The 9,529-nt window shown below is 52.1% G+C and overlaps 1 protein-coding gene across 8 annotated transcripts; it reads right to left on the bottom strand.

Annotated features, from left to right (window-relative positions):
* Nucleotides 1–6,179: 6,179 nt before the first annotated feature.
* LOC147889933 (protein trichome birefringence-like 25) lies at nt 6,180–8,865 on the bottom strand. Of its 8 annotated transcripts, none has more exons than XM_087391094.1 (4): nt 8,301–8,865; nt 7,767–7,850; nt 7,414–7,691; nt 6,180–7,337 (listed from the first exon to the last, which is right to left on the bottom strand). In XM_087391094.1, the coding sequence occupies exons 1-4, from the start codon at nt 8,305–8,307 to the stop codon at nt 6,594–6,596; spliced, it is 1,113 nt and encodes a 370-aa protein (XP_087247220.1). In that variant the 5' UTR covers nt 8,308–8,865; the 3' UTR covers nt 6,180–6,593. The 8 variants fall into 8 exon arrangements, with proteins under 8 accessions (XP_087247220.1, XP_087247219.1, XP_087247216.1 ...); XM_087391093.1 differs by having other exon boundaries at nt 7,767–7,828; XM_087391090.1 differs by having other exon boundaries at nt 7,767–8,865.
* Between the last annotated feature and the right edge of the window lie 664 nt (nt 8,866–9,529).

Here is a 9,529-nt window from a genome sequence, read left to right as displayed (position 1 = left end):
GGGGGCGCACTTTGGTTGGCCTATGCAAGACACCTACGTTGATGCGGCGGCAGCCCAAGGGGTGCCACGTGTCAAAGTGGCAGTCCTTGATCCACAGAGCATCCCCTCGGAGTTCGAGATAGAGACAGACACAGGCGTGGTGACGCAGCGCATTCTGGTCACTGGTCGCCCAAACCAGTGTCTGAGATGCCATGGCTTCGGGCACCAGGCTCGCTCATGTCCTCGCTTCACGGGTACAGAACCTCAAAAGACCCCCGTTCAGGCAACTCAGGATACTCCGCACCAGTCAGCGACATCCCCTCCCGAAGGGGAAGGCTAGACGGAAGTCAAACGAAAACGGAAGGGCAACAAAGCAAGCCCCAAAAAACCTACCCATCTACAGCAAGAGCCCCCTCCGATGGTCCCTACTCATCAACAGCCCGGTAAGGGGAAGGAGAAGGGGAAGGAGAAGGTCAGCCAGCCTCCCCCTCATCCCTCACCCCGCCCTCCCCCCCCTCCCCCCTCCTCCTCGATTCTCGGACCCCCACCCCCTCCAGGACCCCCCCCCCGCACCAGTGGTTCCCCCTCCACCCTCTTCCTCGAGCATGATCTAGAAGGAATCCCCCCCTCCACCTGCGCCACTTGCAGCCCCGAAGCCAGCATAGACCTCACCCTCGTCTATCCCTCCGGACCCAACGGCGGAGATCGGCCCTCCCCCACAGGTGGCCAGCACCCCTCCCTCCGGTTCAGACTCCTCATCTTCGTCCCCAAGCCCAAGGGCTGCTCCTAGAGCTCTTCCATTGGAGTTTTACCGAGCAGGTCCTTGGGACTACTTGGATGCAGCGGGTATTGGATCCTTTCCCGCATGCCTAGACATCAGCATCTTCTTCCTCCGCAAGGGGGCGGAGGGTAAGGTGTCCATTCTTGCTCCGCACGATGGTCCTAGCTATTCCTTCACTATCTCTAGTGAAGGGAATGAGCAATGGACGAATGAAAATGTTTGGGAGACGATACGAGACCAGACCCAGGAGCAGGTGCAGGACTGGATTGGTAGCAGGGCAACGGAGCTTCTTCAGCAGCAGTGGCAGGAGGGTGATGTTCGTCTGCGTTGGCGCCACAGCGCCAAACGCTTCCGACTCCTGGTCATTATTAGACCATCGCTGGAGTGGGCCTACACGGAAGGGCTTCGCCCCTGAAGGACTTCAGAGGTTGCGGGCTTCTACAGCATTTCCTTGGCAAAGGCGTCGAGCTGGTTAGAGAGAGCTTACCACCACGGGACGAAGGGCCTTTCCCCTTTGCTGAAGGTTTTAGAGGATGGGTTCGATGATCCGGCCTCTCCTTCGAAACCTTCACAAAAGCGCCTTCGTCTCCACACAGGACATCCTCCGACCACTTCGACTTCGACCGCAAGCAGACAGCTGTTTGTGGCCCACCTTCCCTCCTCATGAGTTTACGCATTCTCTCTTGGAATGTTAACGGGTTCCACTCATCAGGCACCCGTGGCCCCAGGAAGATGGTGCTCAGACAGGAGCTCCAGCCAGCCTTGGTGGGAAAGGTAGATGTGCTCCTACTACAGGAACACAAGCTTTCGGCTTCATAGACTAGTATTTGTGGGAAGGTCCTCACAGGACGCTCCCACACCTACTGGAAACCTTCGATTGGCGAGCAGGGGAGAAGCGGGGGTGTCTGTACCTCCATCGACGCTTCTCTAGTTCAGCATGTGTGTGGTTTTGGCACTTTGATCCTAGGACGTGCGCTTTGGGTGGGCTTGCATATTGAGGGATCCCGCATCGGCATCCTCAATATTTACGCCCCGACTGATCTCAGACGTAGATCCGTTTTTTGGAGATCCTTGACAGACCTGTTGCCAGAGATGGACTCTTGGATTGTAGGAGGGGACTTCAACAACCTTGAGACCTTAGAGGATCAGCAGGGAAGGGGCCCAGAGTTCCTCGGTATAGCACAAGAAGAGCAGGCAGATTGGGACTCCTTCCTCTTTGCAGTGGGAGGTCGGGACACTTGGAGGGAGCCTTCCTTTCGCAGATGGCCTGGGAGTCTAGACTTCTCTTGGGGTTACAGGAGGGAGGGAGGCAGACTTCTGGAGCGGCTGGACCGTTTCTATGTCAGTGATTGGGTGCTTGGCAGAGGAGGAGAGTCGGGAGTGGTTCCAGGGATGACACTTTCAGACCATGCCCCAGTCATCCTAGTCCTGGACTCAGCCTCTCAGTCCTCACCTCCACATTCATGCCAGATCCCAGACTCCATCTACACCAGAGCAGCGGTTCACAGCAGGATAGTGGACCTATGGGAGTAGGAGTGGGACCCTACCAGGGATATGGCAGTACAGGTAGCTCAGGCACTTGCTGAGTCTAGCCACATTTGCCAGCAGGAGGCGATTCAGGTCAGACAGCGGTGTTGGGCGCGGGAGAGGGGTCTCAGACGTGATCTCGCCTCGATTCAGAGGATGCAGCAGTCTTCTCCAGGCTCTGAGGAGCTCAAACAGTAGGAGGTTCAAGCCCGAGCCATGCTAGAGGAGATCACCCAGCGTCGCTCAAAGTTTTCATTTCATGCTTCCAAGTCCTTCTGGGCTAGGAAAGGCGACAGGATGTGCAGAGAGTTCTTCAGGACTCATGGACAGCGGTCAGAAGGGGAACAGCGCCGTTCTCTTAGGGCACAGGATGGTAGTGTCAGGACAGATCCAGATGAGGTCCGGGACTTGGCGACAGACTTCTACAGATCATTATTCCAACTGGAGCCCCCAGACCCTCGTGGCCGCATTTGCAGGGAGAAGGTGTGGAGACCTACACCGCGACTCGTGCAGCCCAGCATGAGCGACACCCTTCTCGCCCCTTTCACTCTTGCGGAGATGCAAGATGCGGTGAGCGCTATTGATGGGCAGAAATGCCCAGGTGAGGATGGCCTCTCTAGAGCTTTTTTCACCACCTTTTGGAAGCAGATCCACCGGCCCTTGCTCGCAGCCTTCTAGCACATCTTCTCCAGCAGGTAGATGCCAGAGAGCCTTGCGACATGCTTGATTTGCCTCATCCCCATAGGGGGGGACCGCCAAGAGATCAGACAGTGGTGCCCAATCACCCTCCTCCCCACCGCCTACAAAATCCTCGCCAAGATGATCAACAGTCGCATCCGCCCCCTGCTACACGACCTGAATCATGACACCCAGACTGGTTTTGTCCAAGATCGCAGCATCTTGGACAACATCTTCAATTTCTCGGAGGCAACGGAATGGGCCTAGCACAGTGGCCAACACCTTGCCATACTCCTTCTCGACTTTGAGAAGGCGTACGACAGGGTAGACTGGTCCTTCTTGGAAGGTACACTCACTCGGTTCGGTTTCCCGGACAAGTGGATCAGAGGTATTGCTAGCCTTTACAGATCGGCCTCCAGTCGGGTTATCATTAGCCGCAGGATGGGGGAGAGATTCACACTCGAGCGCTCGGTGCGTCAGGGCTGTCCATTAGCGCCTTACCTCTTCCTATTTTTTGCGGAGGCCATGACACACTTCCTTCGAGCCCGTACCACTGGTCTTCGCGGGATGCGTCTCCCTATTCGAGAGGATGCCGAGCTGCTGGACTCCGAGTATGCAAACGACACAGCCCTATATGTGCAGGAAGATGTCGAGTCACTGGAGCGAGTGAGACTGTCCCTAGAGATTTTTTGCCTTGCGGCTGGAGCGAAAATCAACTGGCATAAGTCAGTTGGTTTTCTTACGGATCCGGGAGCCAGCTCACAGTGGGGTATTTTCTTGGGGTTTCGCTGGATCCCTAGAGGACAGACGACACATTACCTGGGATTCCAGGTAGGCCTGGACATCACACCGGCTCAGCAGTTCTTGCCGATCCTAGCCTCCATATGACGGAAGCTTGCTTTCTGGAGCACGGCTCGGCTTTCCTTGGCAGGCAGGGCCCTTGTGGTCAACCAGGTCCTTCTTGCCACTGCTTGGTATGTGGCCTCTTGCTAATGTTTCTCGAGGTCTTGTGTAGCCCAACTGAGGAGATTGGTGCGGAACTTTCTATGGTCTGGTTCAGACGGTTCCGGCACCACCAGAGCTAGGGTCGCCTGGCAGACGGTCATTCTACCCCAGGCAGAGGGCGGCCTTGGCATCATAGATCCAGAGCTGCAGAGTCAGGCACTTCTTGGCAAGCTAGTCATCCGCGGTCTGACCCCAGGAGGACAGACGTGGAAGCTCTTGCTACAGCATGGTCTCAGTGCGTGTATCCCCCAGAGAGGGGGTGTTTGGCAGCCTTCTATCCGATGGATCTTCACTTCAGCTCCTTTGACTCAGCCCCGTTCCTCCTTCCTCCGTAGCCTCATTTCGGTCTGGAGGAAGTTGCAACACAGCCTTTCCCAGGTTCCCCCTAGCTGCCGAGAGGAGACAGACAGACAGCCCCTGATCTGGAGCAGCCAGGTGACAGATGATACAGGTCGTCAGCTTGGAGAGAGATCCCATATCCCTTGGGCGCTCTAGGTGCGTGGGCCCGCGTGCTCGTTCCGGGTTTGGAGGGACGTCTACAGTCAGCTGAGCCCAGGCGAGCTGGCAACAGCAGTTGGTTCAGCACGTGGGATCCAGGCTCGGCAAGCGGAGATTGATGCTGCCATCCCTGCAGGTTGGAGGATTCCCGTAGACACCGGACAGCTCTTCCCAGGAGATGAGAGGTGGCTAGGACAGTTCACTCCACGAGGCATTCCTTTGGTGGTGGCAGGCCTCTTCTCGGACTCCTCAATACACTTCTTCTCCATCACTGATGACAGTCGCCTACAGAGCAGAGAGGCCGTGATCGACCCCCAGCTTCCCTGGCAGCGCCTTCGCATTGTAGGGCTGCAAGGGAAGACGTGGCATATAGACCCCCTGATTATGCAGGACTAGGATTGGAGACTCTGGATATGGGAGGGCCGTTCCTTGAGAGGTGGAGTGGGACCCAGGGGAGTGGCGTTGGCCACCATCGAAGACCTCAGAGAACCCTATCCCCTTCTTTTCTTACAGTGCACGCACGGGTCGGCGTGCTCTTGGGGCTCTCCAGCGTGGGCTACCCACACAGGCACATAGGTGGTATGCCCAAGGGATTTCCTTGGTCTTTCTTCGCACTTTCTAGAAGACTCTTTGGGCTAGCTGGCGTCCGAGAAAGATCTCCTACTTCCTTTGGATGGTGGCACACAAGGGGCTTCCAGTTGGCAGCTGGCTGAGACAGATGGGGCAGGAGGGGCATTGCCAGATGTGTTCTTAGGAGGAGGAGTCCCTGAAGCATTGCCTTTGGAGCTGCTCGCATGCGCAGACGGTCTGGAAGGGAATCATGGGGATCTTAGCTAGGGCTACACCCGAGCTAGGACCAATCACTTGGGGAGCCGTTTGTTGGTGCAGCACTGAGCCGGGATCCCGTCTTTTTCATCACGCAGGCCACTTGGGCATACATGGACAGCTTCCCTTGGCATCTGACAGAGACAGATGCAGGAGCGTTGCCTCGGCACCCACTGTGGGAGATCGTAGGGAGCATCGCAAGCTGGCATATCTGGACTTCCAAATGCGCGCAGACTGTAGGAGCTCATACACTTCTACTACCCAGACCCTAGCAGATATCTGGAGCACGATCATTCACACGCTCAAGGGTCAATGGGATCAAATTCATGGAGAGTCCCGGGCAGGGAAGGAAAAGAGACGACGTTTCCTTCGCGACTGGGACCACCGGGAGTTATTCTTCCAGCACTTCACTCAGAGTCTTCAGTGGCATTACGCCCCTCCACCGTGGCTGTTTGTCCACTCTCCGATGATTATGCCCTAAGAGGCTTGTATCCACCCGTTTTGTGATTACAGCCCGCTGGCCTTTAGGCCTTCTTGTACTCTTGCTTTCAAGTAATATAACTAGCACTACTTTTTGCGCAAAAAAAAAAAAAAAGGATCACTCTACTCAAACGAGGAGTCACCCTGCACGAATCATCTTAAACTGACACGAGCCCCTGAGCCTTATAAACAAAACCTACACAAATCACATCGAAGTGACACGAGCCCCTGAGCATTACAATATTGTGTGAGCCGAAATCTCTTGCGCTTGGATCCGAAGCTCCACAAAGTCAAATTCTTGGATTGAATTGTGAATCGAGCTTTGACAAATACAAGGCTGAGAAAAGGTCAGAGAGGAATTGAAAGATAAATCAACCAGGCTTCTGAGCAAAATATGTCCCCCTGGCAAACAAAAAATGGAAAAATCAGAAAACCAATCCTAGGCTTTTTGTGACGATGTCCAACGAACTTGAAAAGGAGCTTTTTCACCGTACTTTCTAGCCTTTATATCAATCCAAAATCAATGGGTTAGAATTCTACACGTGGCTCAAGGAGAGCTCACTGAAGTGATTGTTTACGAATGTAGACATTGCCCTCTTTTAAGAAAGAGTTTGCAAGACGAATTCCCTAATCAAACTGGCACTCATTTCTCTGCTCTGTTTACTCCACATTTGTACATCCATATTTATTTAGGAATTTGCTGTGATCACATATTCTTTGTCACTTTGTAGCACACCAACCAGCCAATCTGTGGAGAACAGATTCAATACCTTTTGGTTTTAAAAAACACATGGTTCGATACCCATGTGAAAGAATTTCATTAGAAGTTAGTCAAACATCGTTTAAGGGTACGCAAGACAAGTTGGTTCCACATATCAATTGGCCCTGGCAAGCACCAATGTAAGCAGTCATTGGGAGGCTCATTTGGTTGCCGAATCCTGTAAGGACCAGGATGTCCATCTGGGCGCATGAAAGCACTGTAGGTCACATCCAAAAGCTTCAGCCTCAATGATCCCTCCGACAATGCCACAGCTTTCTCAAACTCCTCTATTTGAATTTGATGCATCTTGCTGTTCATCCAAGGCAATGGCAGCTGCATATCTGGTCCAACGAACGGCCGTGTTCTATTGCAAACTCCTCCATGGCTCCATGTACCATGCTCAAAATGATCGACCGTCACCGTTCTTAGCATGGTCATTCCCCTGTACTCATGCACCAAGTACTTAAAAACATTCTCCAGCGCGATCTTCAATGCTGGGAGTACTTCGATAGTTGTGAGATTGAGTCCAGAGCGAGGGTTAGCACCCAGTATTGTGCCGTTCAAGAAGTAGATACTTGGCCTGAAAAACCAATATCCTGTGGAAATTATAGCCATGTCATAGTTGGCTAACATGGATGACCATACCTCGTCTGGCATATCTAGCTGAAGCTTGTAAATGTCCTGCTCGTATGTGTGGTTTACAAGAAAGGGTGACCATACGTTTGTCACTGTGAAGTTGTAGGAAGGAAAACCCCATTGGAATTCCTTGTCTTTGTTGTGAAACAGATTCTGTGCATCTTCGACCTGCATATTTAACCATAATTTAGATCATTGCCATGAATGAAACTTTAAATAATCGTGTTGAAGTAGGGATCAACACCTGTGAGAGAGCACACAGAAGTGCTTGCATGTGATTACGTGCAATTGAGTCCCCAATGAACATCAGCTTCTTCCCCCTCATCAATTCAAGAAACAGTGAAGAATTAAATGGTGGTAGTTCACAATCATTTGGCTTCCATTTCCAGTTGAGGTAACCCGTGTCTGGCTTTCCATTCTGCATGCAATTCTGGGAAGGCTGAATATGTCTACATGAGTCGTTTGTATAGAGAGGAGGTCTCAAAACAGGTACCCATTTTCCTCTAGAAAGATCACAGTTCCCTGTGATTGTAAAGACCCTAGTCAGGTCACAAGATTGAGGCTTACATGCTCCAAATAAAATCAACAAAGAAATACCTGATGATGAAGCTGAGAAAGTTTTTGTCGCATCAATGCTCACGTTTCTGCTGCTGTGGTTGCTGCTAGCAGATAGAAGGAAGCCTACCGGATGAGGAAGATTTACATTTGCCTGACGAGGAAGAAAGAGAAACCACCGAATATTGAGAAAGGCGAAGGTGAGGACAAAAAGTAAAACAGCTGCTTTGCAGCATCTCTCACGCAGAAGCATACTAAGTACTTGGCTACATGATGAACTCGTCCCAGAAGAACACTCAGATGCTGGGCCGAGAAAGTTCCCTCTAAACCAGTTACTTCCTCCTGTCATTGTCTCTCTCCTTGTTATTGAGAAAGAGCGAACGACGGCCCTTATAGTCATGCAGAATTTTCTCTAAAAGCTACGGAGCTAAGTCAGCTTAATTGGCCACAGTGACGACTATCAAAATTTTCACGGCGTTAGAAAAATGAGGGAAAGTACTCGCCTTCCCGGGCCAACGAGGCATCTATCGTGCTATATGGAACGGGGCAGGGAAAGGAAAGGGACAGTGAATCTACCTCGCATGGTATAATAGTAGCTTGTAATGCCAAACAACCAAGATGCACATTTGAATGATGCTGGAGAACAACGGACTTGCTCACGTGTAGAACAAGTCGTAGGCTGGACCAAGTTGGTTGGTTTCTTGTTCAATTAGCAAAGTCGATGTGACATTTCTCCCTGTAGGTCTGCGACCACTGACCTTCCTCCTGCTTTCCTGTTCATTACCTAAGGCCTCTCGAGTCTCGATGGGCCTGCTGCAACAACCTCTATAGTTGATTGCGTGTTTGTTGAATTCCCGCGCGATGGGTCTGCTGGATCAACTTTGGCGCAACCTCCCCCTTGTCAGTTACATGTGACTGCTAATGCTCCCCCTTCGATTTCACGATGCTGACAGAAATAAAGGTGTGCGACCGGCGAACTTCGATCTCTCCCGTGACCTTGATCCTCCTCCTCCTCCTCCTCCTCCTCGTTCGATTTCCGCTCCGTTGGGTCTGCGCTGCTGTAGCGATTTGTATGATGTGAATAAAATGACCAGTGAAATAAAGTAAGGCCGACAAGGGCGGCCAAAGCCAGTCCTGCTCGTTATCCGTACGTAAACAGAATACGCTTTCTGGCATGTCGTTAGGTAGCCTGATAGTGAAGGTTCAACTTTCAAATGCCAAAAATAATTTCTAGCATTTTCAGGTGTGTTTTTTCCCGAATTCCGTCAACGACTCGCTTCACGGAGGATCGATCCCAGCCGTTGATCAAGGGAGGCCCCTTCTGTTTGGTGCAGCGTGGGACCGGCAATATTCCTAAGAACTCCTCATTCGGTCAAAACTGGACCCGTGCACAGTGGACAGTCTGCCACCCTTAGATATGATCTCGATCTGACGGTCAAAAAGAGGCACATTCCGTGCATCGTTGGATCAATCTTCCAATCTGACGATCCAAAAGCGCGTGTCTCGTGTCTCAAAATCGACGTTCCATGTTGCATCTGCATTCGCATCAACCATTCGATGTACACCACGTGGCCATCGCCTCCCCGTCGATGCTGACAGCCAAGAATTCGGCCTAGTCGCCGATCTTGGTCGAAAGCCTGAGCGACCGACTCTTGAGTCACCAAGTGACCCCGGTTTCCTCCCCCCGGAGCCGATTCTCTACACCGTGATTGGTTGGTGTGTTGACTTTAGAGCATCTCTTTCAAATTTGGGTGTGCTTTTTTAGACGTGCATTCATTCCCTCTATCTCCTCTTCCATTTTTTTA

The sequence above is a fragment of the Dipteris shenzhenensis genome, chromosome 19, assembly GCF_047967505.1.
Source record: "Dipteris shenzhenensis isolate YYH24624 ecotype China chromosome 19, Dip_SZ_1.0, whole genome shotgun sequence".
NCBI classification, from domain to species: domain Eukaryota; kingdom Viridiplantae; phylum Streptophyta; class Polypodiopsida; order Gleicheniales; family Dipteridaceae; genus Dipteris; species Dipteris shenzhenensis.
The sequence above is the reverse complement of the archived record's forward strand: the minus strand, read 5'-3'. Positions and strand labels throughout refer to the sequence as shown.